The sequence below is a fragment of the Chiloscyllium plagiosum genome, unplaced genomic scaffold (genome assembly GCF_037043375.1).
Source record: "Chiloscyllium plagiosum isolate Xiang-an unplaced genomic scaffold, Cpla_swu_hap1 HiC_scaffold_8, whole genome shotgun sequence".
In the NCBI taxonomy this organism is placed as follows: domain Eukaryota; kingdom Metazoa; phylum Chordata; class Chondrichthyes; order Orectolobiformes; family Hemiscylliidae; genus Chiloscyllium; species Chiloscyllium plagiosum.
In genome coordinates, this window is record NW_028270146.1 from 86,194,053 (window position 1) to 86,214,490 (window position 20,438).

At 43.9% G+C, this 20,438-nt stretch overlaps 1 protein-coding gene and 1 long non-coding RNA gene across 5 annotated transcripts in view; one reads left to right on the forward strand and one right to left on the reverse strand.

Moving 5' to 3' along the window:
- smoc1 (SPARC related modular calcium binding 1) overlaps window positions 1-20,438 on the forward strand; it is a 246,871-nt gene that overhangs the window by 69,765 nt on the left and 156,668 nt on the right. For all 4 annotated transcript variants that reach the window (XM_087990075.1, XM_087990076.1, XM_087990077.1 and 1 more), the window contains one exon: window positions 1,048-1,128. In XM_087990075.1, the coding sequence (XP_087846201.1) occupies window positions 1,048-1,128 (81 nt within the window). The remainder of the gene's footprint in view (window positions 1-1,047; window positions 1,129-20,438) is intronic.
- Window positions 1-20,438, reverse strand: part of LOC148149434 (uncharacterized) — a 65,014-nt gene that overhangs the window by 37,491 nt on the left and 7,085 nt on the right. The gene's annotated exons all lie outside the window — the stretch shown is intronic.

The window sequence follows — 20,438 nt, forward strand, 5'->3', positions numbered from 1 at the left end:
GCGCACACCTGCACAGGTGGCCACACCCAAGTGACCATTATTCACTGCAAGCCGTGTTCGTTGGTATTGACAGTTCATTTGATTTGGAGACATGTCAGTCAAGCCTTTCCGAGGTTTTATCCAGACAGGAGCACTAGGTTAAATAAATGGTAGACGTAGGGGGCAGTATGGTGGCTCAGTGGTTAACAGTGCTACCTCACAGCACTAGGGAGCTGGGTTCGATTCCAGCCTTGGTTGACTGTCTGTGTGGAGTTTGCACATTCTCCCTGTGTTGCATGGGTTTTCCCCGGGTGCTCCAGTTTCCTCCCATAGTCCAGAGATGTGCAGGTTAAGTGGATTGGCTGTGATAAGTTGCCCATAGTGTTCAGTGGTGTGCAGGCTAGGTGGACGGGTTGGGTCAGTCAGACTTGATGGGCTGAATGGCCTCTGTAGGCAATGTATTCTTCTAAAAGAGAGGAATCAATGCCAAAAACCTCTACCTGCCCATAGCCATTTCATTTGGAAAGTATCCGTCTTTTAAAAAAAGATCAGTTTTCTTACATTTTAAGTAAAATTATAGGATCATTTTAATCAAAATAAAGCCACTTGTATTTTTAGGACGATAAGATGCCGTCTCCCTCAGTCCTTTTAAAATATTCCTTTTCTCTCTTTGTTTCCCCTCTGGCATTTCCACATGTTGGAAGCACTTGAGCGAACAAGGAAAGGATGCACAATCCTAATCTCATCCCGGGGCAGATCGGGTCATGCTAGCACACATACATTGCACAAGGCTGTACTATAGGGCTAGTGTTCGGCTTCCACACCTCACACAGCCAATGGAGTATCAAATTGACAACATGCAGAGGGTGAATTTGTAGTTAAATGCCAGGAAGTTCTATCTTCACCCGATCTAAGGGAGAAAATATGCGAGGTATGACTATGATGTAAGACAATGCGAATCAGTTTTTAAACATGTTGAAGGTAGGCGATTTAAAAGGGGACAATGAGTTTCAGGGACAACTATGTTGTTTGATGAATGTAAGATATTCTTTATCTGATCTGTTTCAGAAATTACAGCACCGACCCTTTGGATAAAGCAGCTGGTTAGTAAAGACTCCAAACAAAACGGCTCGAGCATGAGGAATCTAGGTAAATGGCAGTCTGTTTAAAAGTATATACAGCAAATTTGTTTTAACTGGCACCTATGGAACCAGGAGTGTGCTGGTTGATTAAATATTTGTTGATCAATAGGTCCAGAGAATCAATGTAAAAGCACACACTGAGTAATAGAAACGTAAAGCAGGGGGTGTACACATCACTGTTGTACTTTATTTACAGTATAATTCACTTAAATAGTAATGCAACTTTGCCTTAAATAAAATTTAACAGCAGAGAGCCTTCTCACATGTACCCTCAACTGACTACTTGGACCCTGTGAAGTTTGGGATAATACAATAAATGTGACAGTATATAATTTTTTCTGGTTTATCAAGACTGCTGGGGTTCATAAGGTGCTGGTTAAAACAAAGTTTGCTGTGCTAAAAAAAGTTATCTATTATTGTCCATTGCAGTGAAGCCAAGATGCTGCTTGACAGAGGAACAAATCATTCTTAATGCTATTCAAAAGATTAAAAATCACACAACACCGAGCTATAATCCAACAGGTTAATTTGGAAGGACTGGCTTTCGGAGCACGCTCCTTCATGTTGGTCTATAACCTGATGTTGAGTGATTTTTAACTTTGTACACCCCAGTCCACCACTGACAACTCCAGATCATAATTAAAAAGAACGTAGAATACTGTGGAAGCTGCGAACCTACAGTGGAGACAGAAGGTGCTGGAAATGCTGAGTTGGTCAGGCAGCATCACTAGTAAAAGAGAAATAGAGTTAATGTTTTGGATAGAATGCCTTTCAATGGGAGCTGGATTCCTCACCACTACTGCTTGACCTGTGGAAAATTTTTATGCATTTTCTCTCCTTTGTGCTTGTTTGGACCATGAAATGATTGGGATGAACAGAAACTACACTGAGAACAAACTGAGCAAATCGGTCCCATTGAGTTGTTGCCCCAGTGAGGTTCCCAGTGAAAGGCCAGCTAACCAATACCAGGATCTGCCGCTCTCGAAGTGATCTGAATGAGGTTGTTAATTTGTGGCAGTTCGTTCAGGTCTGTTTACCACCTTCTCACCAAGTGCTTCCGTTACCTCATTGAATTTATAGAATGATCTCCCAACCACAAGTTATGCCCCCAATTACATATGAGGCATGATATGAGACATTTCTCTGCAACACGGACCTGATACAGTATTTTGGTTTTCAAACATGACTTCATATTTCACCCCGTCTTTTATGATGCATTACTTGCGTAGACACTTCTGAATTAATGTTTTAGCAGCAAAGTAAAGATGACAAGATTGAGTTGAGGCTGGCCCTAATCTCTGTCTGGATTTGGGGTTTGGTAAAAGTCTCACTCTTTGTATCTTGGAATGAGAAAGGAAGACCTGATGGCTGAGGGGGCGAGAGACTTGGTCAGACCTCTGCTGGAGAAATGCATTCAATTCTGGGCACTTCAGGAAGGATATACTGCCCTTGGAGTGGGCAAATGCTCCAGAACAGTGCTGGAGGACTTGGTGTGTTAAAGTATGGGTACAGGATGCATTAGTTAATCCTGTATTACATCAGTGTGCTGATCTTCTCGAGGTGTTTAACAGAACTGATGCCTGAACTGGCCTGGCAATCGACATTATAGTAACAATTAGGGGTATGGCAACAAATGCTGGCCTTGCCCACATTCTGTGAAATAATGATTTTTTAAAAAGTGAGAAATGGATTCAATAGAGTAAAGGCAAAGAAATGGTTTCATTGGATAGAGGAGTCAAAGTCTGTCAATGATAGCGCTACTGCTCAGGAGCTGCGGAAACTTGGAGTTCCCTTTCCCTACAAACCTGTGGATACTTAGAACCATCGAAGCATTCACAATAAAGTTGGGTAGATGTTTGTGCATTAAGAACAACAGAGTTAACATTCTGCCGTACTCTCTCAGAATAATGGAGCGGCATGGGAGGTGCCACTGCATCTTCCTGTCCTTCGTGTTCCGATCTCCCTTCCAGTCACCAAGAATGAATTCAGCCTGTGGAAAGTGTTGCACACTGCCTGGAAGGGTTAATATTTGACAAGAGCTATGAGCAGAACCAGCTATGATGATGTTATCAGGACTTGGTGAGAGACTGAAGAGGAATCGTGTTAGAGCCAGTCCGAAGGCTCGGCAGTTTTTCTAATATTTCCTAATCAATCTATTCAGAGAAAGTTACGACACACCTCAGGATCAAATAGGACTTTGAACCTTCTGTCTCAAAGGTAGGAGCAATAATGACTGCACCATGAGAACCCCTGCAATAGTCTTTGGAGTAATGTAGAGCCCTTCACCTGTAAATAGTTGCAGAGAAGCAATAGACTACATCTTGTTTTTTCTACAATAGTCTTTTTGTTAGATCAAGACGGTACCCTCACCCACACTAGACCACAGAAGCCACTAAAGATCACAGACATTTACGGGATGACAGTGCGTAACAGAAGACAATCCCTATTAAATCGTTGTTACTCAATGATTGAGCTTGTTGAAGTCAAATCTTTGAGTTACTTTAAAGATAATCCTTGGCTCAGGGACAAAACTCTCTGTCAGACTGGGTGTCTGTTGTGTGACAGCTGTGGTGCAAAGATACTCTGGATCATGCATGAAACAGGCAGCTAATTTGTGCACAGCAAGAGCCCACAAGTGAGAGAATGACTGAGAAACTGATTTAGTGATGTTGGTCATGGCACCAGTCTGAACATCCCTAACCGTTGAGATTTACCTGAGAGGGCAGACAGAAACTTGACTGAACACTTCCTTTGAAAGTTGGAATCTCTGTAACAGTGTAGTACTCTGTCAGCATTGCATTGGAGCGTCAGCTTTGATAATGTGCTCATCTCTCTGGTATTGACTCAGCTGAGGTGCTGAACCAAGGTTGATAAGGTCTACGTATTGTAGCGATTGGAAATGGGCCTATACCAGGAGCCATTTGTCTATACATTGCAAAAGTATTCATAATGTTAACCAAGGAGTCCGCTCACGGCTCTCAGGTGGATTGAGACTGCATATAATGTTTTATTGAAAAATACAAAAATATTCAATCTTCAAGTGCCAAAATCATTAAGATTACAAAATCATAAACTGTACATGTCAGTGTTCTAAAGCCCAAGGTTGCTCACACCTGCTAACGGATGTTGGCAGGCCAGTGTCTACATGTTAAGGATGACTTTATGCAAAATCTTTAGGCGCTGGCTAAGAATATTTCAGCAGCATAGCAACAGCCACTGCACCATGACGACTGTCCCTGCACCATGACAACTGTCACTGCACCATGATGACTGTTCCCTGCACCATGATGACAGTCAGCAGAAAAGTCACTACATCAGGTCAACAGGCCATGTCCCATGGCAACAGTTACTGCATCATGAAAAAGGTAAAGTTGCCATTGTTCTAGTGAACCATAGGGCTGCTCTCTCATTAGAGAGAGACAATTGGTGATGATTTAACTGGAGGGTCACCATGTCTCAGACAAGTGGACAGGTTGAGAAGGAGAGCCCTGCATGGTAATCTCAGCCAGTGCGGGAATTGAACCCACGTTGTTGGCAATACTGTGTATCGCAAACTAGCCAACTGGTTGTTCTCTACATTTGGCCCCAGGTAGACTGTGTTTAAATTGAGGACATTTAGAAATGTGCTATCAATGTCCATACAATCTTAATGGATTGGTGACCAAATTTTAGTGATGCATCATACTATGATGACCAGGATCACTTTGCTGCTGGTGAGATATATAGTCTTCCTACTTTGCCCTTGAGGAATCTTTGAAGGTAATTGGTGTGGCACTTTCCCTGACCTTGCTGTTGCGGTGGGCTCTATCAGGAGCAAGGAGCTTCCTAAGTATTGGTCAAGGTAGTGTCAGAATGCACAAGGAAGGATATTATTAAATTGGAGAGATGTCAAAAAAGATTTACTAACATGTTGCCAGGAGATGTTGAGATATAAAGATAGACTGGAAAGGCTGGGACTTATTTCACTGGAGGTTGAGGGGTGACCTTATTAAGGTTTTATAAAATCACGAGGGTCATACATAAGGTAAATAGCAAGGATCTTTTCCCTAGGGTGGGGAAATTCAAAACTAGGGGGCATAATTTTAAGGAGAAAGTGAGGTCTGTAGATGCTGGAGATCAGAGCTGAAAATGTGTTGCTGGAAAAGCGCAGCAGGTCAGGCAGCATCCAGGGAACAGGAGAATCGACGTTTCGGGCATAAGCCCTTCTTCAGGAATCATAATTTTAAGGTGAGTGGAGAAAGAGTTAAGAAGGATAAGAGGGGCAGCTTTTTACACAGAGAGTGCTTGATATGTGGAATGAACCGCCAGAGAAAGTGGTGAGTGCAGCTGTACTTACAACATTTAAAAGACATTTGGATAAGTTCATCAATAGTTTTGGAAGGACATGGGCCAAACACAGGCAAGTGGGACGAGTTTAATTTGGGAACATGGTCAATGTGGACCAGTTGGACTGAGGGGTCTGTTTCCATGTTGTATGACTCGATGACTTCACCGCATCAAGTCAGTGATCCATGGAGAGGAATTTTAGTCCTCATTACTGATTAGCATAATTTTACATTGCCTGGAGAAGCTAAAACATGTGGCCTTAGAAGCAATTTGGAGATGTTTTTGTGGCCTCCAGCCATCATTTCCATTGCTGATGTGGAGACCTCTGGCTGACATACTGCAGTAGGCTTCCACTTGGTACAAGAACCATAGGAGAGGGCTCACAGTTTCTCAGAGGCAACACAGCAAGTCTCAGGAGAGGGTGAGGAGTGGAAAGTCTGAGGAGGATAGACCCTCAGGCTGAGGATCGCACCAGCTTCTGACCCTTGCCCCCTGCAGAAGTGGGTGTTGCTCTGCCTGGTCTCTTGTTCCCCTTATGTTCCTCTTGCAAACAGACAGGAACCCTCTGAGAAGGATGGCCCTGACCAATCCCTCTTTTTCTGTTGACTACTAGAAGTTGTCCAATAAGATAGGAACAGATCATGACATTGCAAGCTGCAAAGGATACAGCGCCTGGCAACGTTCCAGCAATAAGTTGAAAGAAAGGGGGAGAAAATGGTGCAAAAAATGGGTCTTATTTCTGAATGGCAAGCAATGACAAGTAGGGCACCGCAGGGAGTGGGACTAAGACCCCAGTTAATAGAAATTAACGGCTTAGATGAGGGAACTAAATGTAACATCTTAGATCACAGTTGAAAGCTGGGTGGGAGGGTGAGATGTGAAGGAGGATGCAGAGATGATTCAATGTGATTTGAACAAACTGAGTCAGTGGGCACACCCATGGCTGATAATGTGGATAAGTGTGAGGCTACCTACTTTAGTAGCAAAGCCAGGCAGATAGGTTATTAACTGAATGGCTGTATGTTGAGGGAACGGAAAGCGCAACGAGACCTGGGTGTCCCCATACACCAGTCGCTGAATGTAACATGCTGGTGCAGTCAGTAGTGAAGATTGCAAAACGTATTCTGGCCTTCATAGTGAGAGTATTTGAATACAGGAGCAGGAGTGCAATCCTACAGGATCAGTGTGGGACCACATGATATTGTGTGCAGTTTTCGTCTCCTTATCTGAGGAGGATGTTCTTGCTATAGAAGGAGTACAGCTCAGCTTTACCAGACTGATTCCTGGGATGGTGGAACTAATGTACAAGGAAAGATGGATTATATTCATTGGAGTACAGAAGAATGAGGGGGTTTCTCACAGAAATCAATAAAATCCTAGCAGACCAAGGTAGGGTATTTGGCAGGGGAATCCAGATCAGGAGTGACAATCTAAGGAAACAGAGTAGGCCATTTAGGACTGAGATATGGAAACATTTCTTGACCGAGAGAGAAATGAGCCTGTGGAATTCCTGACCAGAAAAAGTAGTCGAGGCCAAGAACAGCAGACTCAAAGGGCCAAATGGCCTACTCCTGCTCCTATGGCAATAAAGGGTGTGCACCATCTACAATATACACTGCAGAGGTTCACCTCCTTCTGTAGCACCTTCCAAACCCATGGGCTGTACCATCTAGAATCACAAAGGTAACAGATGCATGGGAATACCACTGTCCTGCCACTCGCCATTCCTTAAATGTTGCTGGGTCAAAGTTCAAGACGTCAGCTCACCCTCACCTTCTTAAGGGATGGACAATAAATTCTGACCAGACTGCGACACCCAGGTCCTAGGAACGAATGAAAGAAAAGTCGCACAGCATGAAGGCTTCAGAGATGAAGTGCTGATAACATGCGTGGATGGTATGTTGCTGATAAAGGATCCCAGAAAGTCTCCTGATGTGTTTCAAAAGTCCTTGTCAAAACCCCAGCAATGAATGAATTGTACAAGATGATATACTTTACCAGAGTATTCAGAATCCTCTGCAATAACTGGATTATACTATTCAGCTGGTTACTGATTGATTAAGGTGTTAAATTCAGCACCATTCACCGAGATGCTGTGCACCCTCTAAAATCAATACTGGCAGGCAACTTCATTGGAAACCAGTGCTGAATGAATACCTAGGTAGACAAATTTGAAATTTACCAAGATTGCACAAAACACATAATATTTATGCTCAAGACTATATCTTGGCCATCTTGAAGAAATTGTAGCACTTGAAGGAGTGGTCAAAATTGCCTCTGCTGTCTGTATTGTGGGCAAATTCAAAGGGCATTAGAGCAAGATACATAAGCTATTTATCTGTCAATATCATGTTTAACAATTCATTCTCCTTCTCCTTATCTGAAGAATGCAGCTCCATACTGGTAGCAGTGAGTCCGCACAAATTCAGGGCAATACACAAATCATAAACTCTGGCACCTCTGCTAATATTGTCTATGGTCCAGCACATCTGGAAAACCTAATTTGAACTCAGAAAATGCAACATTGAACTGTATTTAATGACCACATCATCTCTTTTGGGCGAGAGCTACCATGTTGAGTTCAACTCAGACATTTAACAGATCGCTCTCTGTCCAGGCCCCCAAGGCTGGCTGACCAACTCACCAGCATCAGCTGGCCAATCCACCCCGCCCTCAAATTCACTTAGTCCATCTCAGACACCTCCTTGCCCTTTATTGACCTCTCCATTTCCATCTCCAGTGACATTCTCCAGACGGATATTTACTATGTACCCACAGAGTCCCATAACTGCATGGACTACACCACTTCCTACCCAATATCCTGCAAGATCTCCACCCCTTTCTCCCAATTCCTCCACCTGCACTGCATCTGCTCGGATGAGGAGATATTCCACTCCCAAGCATCCCAGATGTCCACCTACTTTGAACAATGTGCTTTCCCTCCTCTGTCACCCAGACAGACTTTTGCCGCACCACCTCCATTCCCCATTCTATTGGTCTAAACCCCCCCCCCCCCCCGCAATAAAGGCAGAGTCCCCCTTGTCCTTGCCTACCACCCACCAGTCTCCACATCCAAACCATCATCCTTAAACACTTCCGCCAACTCCAACTAGACCCCACCACCAAGAACATCTTCCCCTCCCTACCCCTCTCTGCCTTCTTCAAGGACTGTTCCCTTTGACAGTTCTTGGTTTGTGCCACTCTCCCCACCCACCGACCCCCCCCACCCAGAACCCACAAATATCTTCCCCTGCAACCGGAAAAGATGTAAAGCCTGCAAGTGCATCACCCCTCTCATCTTCATCCAAGGCCCCAAACAGTCCTTCCGGGTGAGACAGAGGTTCACCTGCCTCTCTTCCAACTGAGTTTACTGCATCAGCTGCTGCTGGTGTGGTCTTCTCTACATCGGGGAGACCAAATGTAAACTTAGGGGACGGCTCACCAACCATCTCAGCCGGGCCCACGGGGGCTGTCACCGCCTACTTCAATTCCCCAGCCAATTTCCTTTCCAACATGACCATCTTTGGCTCCATCCATTGCCACAGTGAATCAGACCACAAATTGGAGGAACAACACCTCATCTTCTGCCTGGGCAGCTTATAGCCCGGAGGACTCAGCATTGACTTCTCCATTTTCAAATAACCTCCGTCCCACAACTTCCTTTCCAGCCCTTCCCAGCCCCTCTCCCTCCCTTCCCGGCTCCTCCCCCTTCCTTCCATTCCTCTGATCGACCCTTCCTTCTAGCTACCAACTGGATTCATTCCTTTTTTCGACCAACCAGGTCGTACACTGTATCCGTCTTCACCTGTCCCTACCTTACCGTCCAACCCCTATCACCTCCACACCCCCTTCCTTTATCTGCAGCTCCCCTTACCCCCACTCCCAGTTCTGAAGAAGGGTTACACCTGAAAACCTCACTTCTCCACCTCCTGATGCTGCCTTTCTTGCTGTGTTCTTCCAGCCTCCTGCCTGTCTACAACAGAAAGGAGGTGGCTGTTGCTGGTCGTGCACCCAGCGGAGGCCCAAGACCAGACCACATGTGAGGGAGGTTGGGATTATGGTGGAGGGGCGATAACAGCAAGGGTGGTATGGCTGGTAGTGGAGCCCCTCTTCCAATATCCTGGCCCTCTCTACCAGCTCTCTACCACCAACAGAGTGGTCATGATTTGGAGGTGCCAGTGTTGGACTGGGGTGTACAAAGTTAAAAATCACACAACACCAGGTTATAGTCCAACAGGTTTAATTGGAAGCACACTAGCTTTCGGAGCGACGCTCCATACAATCACCTGATGAAGGATTTTTAACCAACAGAATGAAATTTGTTGGGAGGCTGGAAGCAACCACTCATGGGTGTGTTTGTCTTACTGTCTCCATGGTGAAACCCTCTCCCTGTCACTGTGTTCATGTTCATGGCAACAGAATCAAGTCCTGAAGTGGGCATTCAGTGAAGCACAGGCAGGAAGTGGGTGGGGTTTTCATCCACTCCCCTGTCACCTGATTAAGTGTCTCTGCCCCAAAACGCCTTTAGATTAGATTACATTACATTACAGTGTGGAAACAGGCCCTTCGGCCCAACAAGTCCACACCGACCCGCCGAAGCGCAACCCACCCATACCCCTACATTTACCCCTTACCTAACACTACGGGCAATTTAGCATGGCCAATTCACCTGACCTGCACATCTTTGGACTGTGGGAGGAAACTGGAGCACCCGGAGGAAACCCACACAGACACGGGGAGAACGTGCAAACTCCACACAGTCAGTCGACTGAGGCGGGAATTGAACCCGGGTCTCTGGCGCTGTGAGGCGGTGTGCCACCGTGCATTGTTGGTGTATGTAGAAAAGGTATTAAATCCGCCATTGATTTAACTTCAGTCATACTGAAATAAAAAAACGCACTAATAGAGTTACTCACTCAACTGCCAAGCACAGCGATAATAACAGGAACTTGTTGGGATACTTATCAGAATCTTGCTGTTTCTAAAATGCAAGTTCAGTGTTTTTTCGCAATAGTAAACATACCCTGTGACCTCTTGGATAGAAACTGGCAATTTGATGCTGATTTATAGATACATTTCTGCTATGATTTCACCCCCATGGGGAAATTGGTTGTAACTAGTTGCAGCCACTTTGTACAGGTCTAAGAGTCAGCATGGATAGGAGACTTCCTGTCGTGGCATGTGTCTAGGTCCGATCTGATCCAAACTCTTGGAGGTGAAAGAATTGTCTAATCTGCTGCAACGACAAGTCTTACAGTCTTTTGGCAAAAGAGAAGCAGATCTTTTCTCTTTGGAGAGCTTTGGCGGCATGGGACATAGCTCCGTCATGTCTAAAACATCATAAACTGTTCAGAAATGTTTCTTCTAAATCAGCAGCAGATTGATTACTGATAGACTCAGCTAATGATGGTTATGGAGCCCAATGTTTGCACAGGCCTTCAAGAGTTGGAGTGAGCGTGGGCAAGGCAGCCTGAACATAAGGCTGACTTACTTGGAACCCTGGAGAGATCATGCTTTATTCTGGAAATAGTTTGGAAACATTATGAAATGAAACAGCTCTTTTTTTCTGAGCTGGGGTGCATTGGGTTTTACAGAAATGGGGACATTTCCTCCTAAGGCAATCAATCGCATGTTACTGCATTCTTGTTGCCTCTAATCTTCCCCCTAAGCTGTAAATATTCTACCCTCCATGATTTCTTTCTTCCTCCCTTGGTGCAGAATCGAGGTGAGGTTTCTAACACTTACCAGATACCAACTGTCCCCTCCCCAACCTCAGCATGTCCTACTAGTCATTAATTCAAGCAAACATCAAGAGACTGCCTCCTTGAGTCTGCGATCCTTGAGTCTGTGTTCGGCCCCTGTGTTCGGTCTCCAAGTCTGTGCACTTTTTGGCTTGGCCTTCAGACTTGGCTTTCTCCAGTCCCCTTCCTGCCAAATCAGCCACATCTTGAGATTGACCCACCCCACTACAGTGGGCCAAAGCTCATCTCACCAATCGCCTTCCCTCCTCGGCTCATGCCTGTTGGAATTATAAGTCAGTTCACTGACCTCGGTTTGCACTCTTTTATTCCCAAGATCTCAAACTTATGGCCTCAATTCTCCTGTTCATTTCTTCTCCTGAAGACAACAGCTTTTGTAACCTAGTTTTCTGCTTCCTTCTTGATACAACTTAACTTGGACTCAAGGCAGTCTGAGAGATGGTCCTATTAGGAAAGATGTTGTTAAACTTAAAAGGATTCAGAAAAGTTTTACGAGGATGTTGCCAGGGCTGGAGGGTTTGAGTTACAGGGAGATGCTGAATAGGCTGAGGCTGTTTTCCCTGAAGTATTGAAGGCTGAGCGGTGACCTTATAAGAGTTTATAAAATCATGGGGGATATGGATAGGGTGAATAGTCAAGGTCTTTTCCCCAGGATAGGGGAGTCCAAAACTAGAGGGCATAAGTTTAAGTTGAAAGGGGAAAGATATAAAAGGGACCTAAGTGGTAACTTTGTCACGTAGAGGTTGTATGAAGTGAGCTGCCATAGGAAGTGGCGGAGGCTGGTACAATTACAACATTTAAAAGGCATCTGGATGGGTATATAAATAGGAAGGGTTTGGAGGGATATGGGCCGGGTGCTGGCAAATGGGACTAGATTAGGTTAGGATATCTGGTTGGCATGGATGAGTGAAACCTAAGTATCTGTTTCCGAGCTGTACATCTCTATGACTCTAACTCTATCTCCAGTTGGCCTTCATTCAGTTTCACAGTTACTCTCAGATTTCTGACCAATGTTAGACAGCTGACATGTGCATTCAAGCAATGCATTCTTGGTCAGGGTCACTAATGAGAAAATCCAAAAATTCCACATTTTATTTTCAAATTCTGTTACTACCGTCTTGAAAAGACTTGTATGCCATTTCACGTGCTTACAATCTAGCTCCAACAAACACAATGATTTTACGATTTACTTTATTTTCATAGTTACCATTCTCCATTTTAGGTAAGGTTTTGGAAACAATAGCTGGGGGCAAAAAGCAACGTGGAACTTGGAGAGTTTTGAGTTAGTTAACCTGGGCCAGCCCAGATTTGTAAAACAGATCGTGTTTGAACAATGAATTCGAATATTTTGGAGATGCAGCAGACTGTAGGAAGCATGTTATTAAATTGGAAGCGATTCAGAAAAGATTGACCAGGATGTTATCGGGACTAGAAGGTTTGAGTTATAAGGAGAGGCTATATATAGGCTGAGACTGGAGCATCAGAGGTTGAAGGGTGACCTTATAGAGGTTTGTAAATCATGAAGTACATAGATAAGAGGAATAGCAAGGGTGTTTTCCCCGGGTAGGGGAGTTCAAAACTAGGGGGCATATTTTTAAGGTGAGAGGAGAATGTTTTAAAAAGAGCAACTTTTTTTACACAGACAGTGGTTCGAATGTGGAATGAACTTTCAGGGCTCCAGCTACAATGTTTAAAAGACGTTTGGATAAATACACGAATAGGAAATGTTTGGAAGTATATTGGCCAAGCACAGGCAGGTGAGACTAGGAACATGGTTGGTGTGGACTGAGTTGGACAAAGGGTCTGTTTCCCTGTTGTGTGACTATTGAAGAAGAGATTATGATATACGTTTGATTCTGAATTTGATGGAAGTGTTTATCAAAGTAGCGTGTAAAAGGCTGGTGAAGAAAACAAATTGGGGCTCATGGACAGAAGGGCCAGTGTTAAACATTTGTCTGAAGCCCAGTGAGCTATGGTAAGTGGTTGAATTTAGCGACTGGAGGATGGAAAACAGTGTGTTCCCCAAGGTCCAGTTTTAGGTTCATGTTATTTTGCTATGTGAGTATTTATGGTGACTTGGATTTTGGAACATTGAGTTAAATATCAAAATTTGCTCAAGATACGAAAGAGGTGTGATACAAATAATGAGATGATCCCAACTGACTGCAACAGGGCACGGGGAGGCCAGCAGAATGGGCAGACAAGTGGCACATAGTTGTGAGGTGATGTATTTTTGTAGAAGGAGAGGGGAGAGCCAGTTTGGAACCAATGGCACATTTCCAAAAGTGTGTCAGGACAGAGGCACCTGAGAGTCCATGTACAGAGTTCCTTAAAGATGCGGGACATAGTGAGGGATGAGCTAGCAAAGCTGATGGGATCGTCGGCTTTCAAAATGAGAGATGTGAAGTTCGGCTGAACCTTGATAAAGCTCTCTTCAAACCAAAGCGAGAGAATTACATCCAGTTGTGGTCATTGCACTTTAGTAAAGATGTGATAGTGTTTGAGAAGGTGTAGAAGAGATTTGCCAGAATGGCTTCAGATGTCAGAGTTTTTTTTCAGATATTTTCTAATCAACCTGCTCAGGGATGTTAATACACACAAACACACCTCTGGAGCAGGTGGGGACTCAAACCCAGACGTCCTGATCCAGATAGGGACAATGCCACTGCATCCCAGGGTACTGAAGAAGGTGTCTCGGGAAATCGTGGATGCGTGGGTGATTATTTTCCAGAGTTCAATAGATTCGGGGTCGGTTCCTGAGGATTGGAGGGTGGCAAATGTTATACCACTTTTTAAGAAAGGTGGGCGAGAGAAAGCAGGTAATTATAGACCAGTTAGTCTGACCTCAGTGGTGGGAAAGATGCTGGAGTCTATTATAAAGGATGAAATTACTGCACATCTGGATAGTAGTAACAGGATAGGACAGAGTCAGCATGGATTTATGAAGGGGAAATCATGCTTGACTAATCTTCTTGAATTTTTTGAGGATGTAACTATGAAGTTGGACGAGGGAAATCCAGTAGATGTAGTGTACCTGGACTTTCAGAAAGCTTTTGATAAAGTCCCACACAGGAGGTTAGTGAGCAAAATTAGGGTGCATGGTATTGCGGGCAAAGTACTAGATTGGATTGAAAATTGGTTGGCTAATAGGAAACAAAGGGTAGTGATAAACGGCTCCATTTTGGAATGGCAGGCAGTGACCAGTGGGGTACCGCAGGGATCCGTGCTGGGACCACAGCTTTTTACAATATATGTTAATGATATAGAAGATGGTATCAGCAATAACATTAGCAAATTTGCTGATGATACAAAGCTTGGTGGCATGGTGAAAAGTGATGAGGATGTTAAGAGATTACAGGGTGACCTGGACAAGTTAGGTGAGTGGGCAGATGCATGGCAGATGCAGTTTAATGTGGATAAATGTATGGTTATCCACTTTGGTAGCAAGAACAGGAAGGCAGACTACTACCTCAATGGAATCAATTTATGTAAAGGGGCAGTACAGAGAGATCTGGGTGTTCTTGTACACCAGTCAATGAAGGCAAGCAGGCAGGTACAGCAGGTAGTGAAGAAGGCTAATAGCATGCTGGCCTTCATAACAAGAGGAATTGAGTATAGAAGCAAAGAGGTGCTTCTGCAGCTGTATAGGGCCCTGGTGAGACCACACCTGGAGTACTGTGTGCAGTTCTGGTCTCCAAATTTGAGGAAAGACATTCTGGCTATTGAGGGAGTGCAGCATAGGTTCATGAGGTCAATTCCTGGAATGGCAGGATTGCCTTACACTGAAAGACTGAAGCGACTGGGCTTGTATACCCTTGAGTTTCGAAGATTGAGAGGGGATCTGATTGAGACGTATAAGATTATGAAAGGATTGGACACTCTGGCAGTAGGAAACATATTTCCACTGATGGGTGAGTGCCGAACCAGAGGACACAGCTTAAAAATACAGGGTAGACCATTTAGGACAGAGCTCAGGAGAAACTTCTTCACCCAGAGAGTGGTGGCTGTGTGGAATGCTCTGCCCCAGAGGGCAGTGGAGGCCCACTCTCTGGATTCATTTAAGAAGGAGTTGGATAGAGCTCTCAAAGATAGTGGAATCAAGGGTTATGGAGATAAGGCAGTAACAGGATACTGATTAGGAATGATCAGCCATGATTATATTGAATGGCGGTGCAGGCTCGAAGGGCTGAATGGCCTACTCCTGCACCTATTGTCTATTGTCTACCACAAGAATCTGGAGGCATTTTTTATGTTTGTACCCAGAAGTGCCCTTAAACACAACTGAATTTCTTTTCCTCACCATCAAATCACCTCACAGTATTTTTTTTCATAGAATCCCTACATAGAATCATATAGCCCTACAGTGTGCATACAGGCCCTTCAGCCCACCAAGTCCACACTGACCCTCCGAAAAGTAACCCACCCAAACCCATTCTTCTACATTTCCCCAACTAATGCCCCTAGCTTACACATCCCTGGACACTATGGGCAATTTAGCATGGCGAATCCATCTAACCTGCGCATCTTTGAATTGTGGGAGGAAACCCACACAGACACAGGGCATATGTGCAAATCCACACAGATAGTTGCCGAGGTTGGAATTGAACCTAGGTCCCTGGTGCTGTGAGGCAACAGTGCTAACCACTTAGCCACTGTGCCGCCCAGGTTGATCCATTAACCTCCACCAGTAAATCGCATCAGAGGTTTTAACTGCAAGACTAGATTAAGAAAAGCTGGTGTAATTCTCCTTAGACCAGGTTTGTTTAATGGGTAGTTTCATACCAGTGTATAAAACCAAGAGAGATTTGATTACAGAAACAAGACAAAGCTGTTCCAGTTAAATGATGATACAAAGATTAGCGGACATCGATTTGATTAAGATTTTGGTTAACGGAGCTGTGAGTAAGAATTTGTTCATGAAGCAAATTATGACCAACAACTCTCTGCCTGTGAGGCTGCTGGGAAGCAGAGATGATTAGTGATTTCACAAAGGTACTGCATGAGCTCTTGAAGGAAACAAGGGCTATGTAAGTAGCTCCTTCTCTGCTGTAATGAACTGATGATTCTGTAACATCCACTTAAATCCCTGTGCCAGCTCTGAAATGTGGTGACCAGAACTGTATACAGCTCTGTCACTATGAACTAACTAATCAGTGCATTCTCCCCTGTCCTTACATTCTAACTAATAAATAAAGACAAGTATCCTGTGTGACTTCTTAACCAGTTGATTTACCTTTCCTGCAACAATCCTGGATCTTTGGCCCTGCACTCCGAGGTTCCTATAGTGCAGTTAATTGTGTATTTCCTCGCCTTGGTTGTCCTCCCCGAATGCATTGCCTCACACCTCTCCAGATTGAATTCCATTTGTCTCCGTCTGCCGAGCTCAGCAGGGAACAATCTCTTTCTGCACCTTTCAAATAGGTAATAGGCACCTCATTTCGGAGATCATTGATAATCAAGCAGGATTGTAAATCAGACTGAAACTCCGGGAGTCAGAGTGTAAAATACATTTGTACGGGACGTGCTAAGGTCGAGTGAACATGTGTTACCAATTTATCAGAAAAAGTGCTCACCTTGCCAGGGTCTCCTATGACCTGTGAATGAATTGAAACAAAAGTGTGGGGGAGGGAAGGTGCCAAAAGGCCATTGAACTATGCCCAGCCTTACAATACAGTTAAATAAACATTACGTTACAGTATTCGGTGTTGTGTAAATATCTCTGCATGACAAAACTGCAGTCGTCGCCTTTAATGTTCTTGTGAAATAATTTCCGGCATGGGATGGAAAGTTTGAGCAACGATGGAATTACATCATCCAGCATTAACAGGTTATGAAAACCAAGCTCAAACTCACCAGAAGAGTCCTGGTGATTTTAGAGAACTGAACCTTAGGACTTAATGAAAATAAACCAGAATTGTTAACTACAATGTCAGTCTCCTCAAACGAACATTGGATTCTTTTGACTAAAGGGCAGGGTTGAGGTGATTATTTGGAAGCAGTAGTTTTTGTCGCTCTTTGTCTCTAATTATTCTTACCCTCTTTAAATTGACATGATATTTTTAAGCTGCTTAAGATTGGAAATGGAAAGTATTTGTTTCCAAATTTGCAGTTGGGTGACCACAATCATTTCTAGCATGTGTGCACCGGGAGAGGGCTCATTAGAGTAAGTTTCTGAACAGATCATTCCAGTTGGAAAATATGGAGTAGGATAGAGTAGCACAATTGAATAGCAACTGTTGCCTCGTCCTGATCATCTGCTTAACACGAGAGTCCTCAAAGCCGGCCTCTCATCACCGTGGTGACTCTTTGAACCCTTACAGGGACTTTTCAGGAGTCATGGTCATCACTGGCATTCAGTTAAAATGGTGGCCCCTCTTCTTGCTTTATCTTCAGTCATTATGTTGAGGCTAAATCAGGGTTTTTGTCTTAGAGGACAGTCAATGTGGTCCATTATCTAAGAAGGGAACATAGTATATGGCAGTCAGTCCTACCTCAGTGGTGGGGAAACTATTGGGAGCAATTCCAAGGGAAAGATTTAATCTGGATTTGGAGAGGCAAGGTGAAATAGCTTCATGGATGCCAATATTCCATCACCTTTAATTTATGCGTGCATAGTACATGGGCTCTGACCACCTTAGCTCAGAGCTAATCCCTAGAGCGAGGAGACGCTCTGAATTTCCTGTTTATATCTGTCAGCCAAGGCTCCCTGATTGGCCCAGGTTAATAGCCCCAGTCAAGGATCTCCTACTCAATGGCCAACTTTGTTCCAGTCACTATACGGGGATTAATCAAGAACAACCAGCACGGTTTTATTCAGGAGAGTTGTGTCTGACTAACCTGATTGAATTTTTTTAAAGAGGTAACCAGGCAGGTGAGGGCAATGCATTCAATGTAGTCTACTTCGGCCTCAGCAAGGCTTTTGTTAAAGTCCCAGATGGGAGACTGATAACAATGATAGGAGCCCATGGGATCCATGGAAATGTGATGATTTGTATCCAGAATTTAGATCGAACTTGCGGAGGCATACCAGGCTATGGACCAAGTGTTGGAACATAGGATCAGACAGTGAGGTGCATGTTTTTGACAGGCACAGACCCAATGGATCAAAGGGCTTTTCATTTCTGTTGTAGACCTCTGTGACTGTATGACTATGACTCTGTGACTTCTGGGTTCCAACAGCTATCAACCATGAAAATGTTGAATGTTAGACAGTGAACCATAACTAGTTCATTTTGTTTAGAGGTGGACGGGAGAATGAGCTCTGACAAATTCAGCAGAACAGCACAAGTGGCGTGTCAGCCATTTCCCAGAGAACACATTGCACTTGATGTGCCTGAAAGAGCGTTGTGAAGATGGTGGGGCTTATTGACAGAGAAACACTACAGGTCATAAAACAGCCTTCACAAACTGTTGGCAAACCTGACAGATACAATTACACCAACTGGGAGCCATTTTATGGGGCTCTTTAAACAGCTTGGAAAGAAAGGAGAAACTGATTGGGGCATAAGTGTTGGGCAGTTAACCTGGCAGTAAATTGCTATTAACATGATGTAGCTTGTCCTAACTCAGGGTTTACAGCACTGAAAGGAATTTGTTGAACTGTTGTTGCTAATTGATTTAAAACAATGAAACACTCTACTGATGGTCAGGCAAGGAGGGGATGGCTAGCTTTTGAATCTCTGGTGGATTCAACCAAAGCACTACCTCAGAGCTTGCTGGAGAATATTAGTGTTCTCAGGCAGAGGTAGACTAGTCAGTAAAATGATCCCATTTGATGCCGTGTGAAAGGTTATCTTTATCATAGTTGGAGCTTGACAGAAATTCATCAGTCATTGGCATATTTTATAACATTGCAGATGATCAGTTCTTACAGATTTAAACCAAAAGAGTTGGAGTTGTAAAATAGAATAAAGCATCTTCTGTCGCATTTGCAAGTGAAGGATGCAAGGAGCTTGATGAGATGGGTTGAACAACTTTTTATTAATGAGTATTGCTCAGAACTGGAAGTCACCCAGCCTTTGTGAAATGATATAAATGATGTTGGCTGAAGGAATTGGCAGTGTTGAACTCTTTACTGTCCCCTCTGGTAGACCCCCTGCAAATCCCTGCAGGGTAACATGGCATATCTGCAGGTTAAGCATAGTGCTGATTATTTATGGAGCTGCAACGGTTGGTGCAAAATGGGTGCGCCACCCATTTGTTTCAGTGTCCCACAATTCCCAGGGTCAGCTGCCACCGTTTGCTCACGTGGAACTAGGCATCAATGACTTGCCTTTGGCAAGAGGTTGGTGGAAATGTTTGGAATCCCAAAGCCACCCACAAATGGCGCTTCATTTCCCAACATTATAACAGTGACATCATTGGCCGCAAGGTGCTCTGGAAGCTGTTGAGGTTGGAAAATGCTAAAAAAAGCAAATCCTTGTCATTACAGCCGCTCAGCAATGTTGCAGTAGCCTCTCAGTTTTACACTGTCCTGTCACTCACTTTGTGCTGAAGAGAATCTGTTGTACTTTTCCAACTTTCTGTATGTTTTGCAATCTGACTGTGAATGATATTTAAAAAGGACGATGCAAGACTTTATAATGGGGACTGAATAATGCCGACACATCCCCTATTCTCTTACCCTCTGTTGCTTCCTCACTAGCACACCACATTTGGACTGATCTCATATACTCCCCCAATGGGGTGATCAATTGCTAACATGCTAAGATTTGATATCAGTTTGTAAATGTGGGGAGCTTGCTCCATTTGTCAGTTCCTGTGCTCCCTTTCAAAATTGAGACTCTTTATTTAATCCAGTCATTGGAGTGATGCCCACTTACCACCACTACATACCACTGCTCAATTACATCTGTATGTTTGTAGTCCAGTTAGTCTTACCCCTTCTTACCCACTTTGCCTGAAGACCATACTTAGTTTTAATTTAAACTCTGGCTTTCAGTCTCTTCACATATCTAGGGGTGTTATGTTATAACAACAACTCTTAACAAAAAGACAAAACAATGCATTAAGACTGAATTATTTCTCACAAAGTAGGGGAATTGTTAGATAGATAAATGCAGCAGATAATTTTCACACAGCAAACAGTACTTGGTTGAATTGCCTTAATGAATGACTTTATTTTTGCCTTTCAATAACATTAAAAGCTGTTGATTCTGACACTCAGGGAGCCTATTTGTGCTTAGAGTCATAGAGATGTACAGCACAGAAACAGACCCTTTGGTTGAACCCG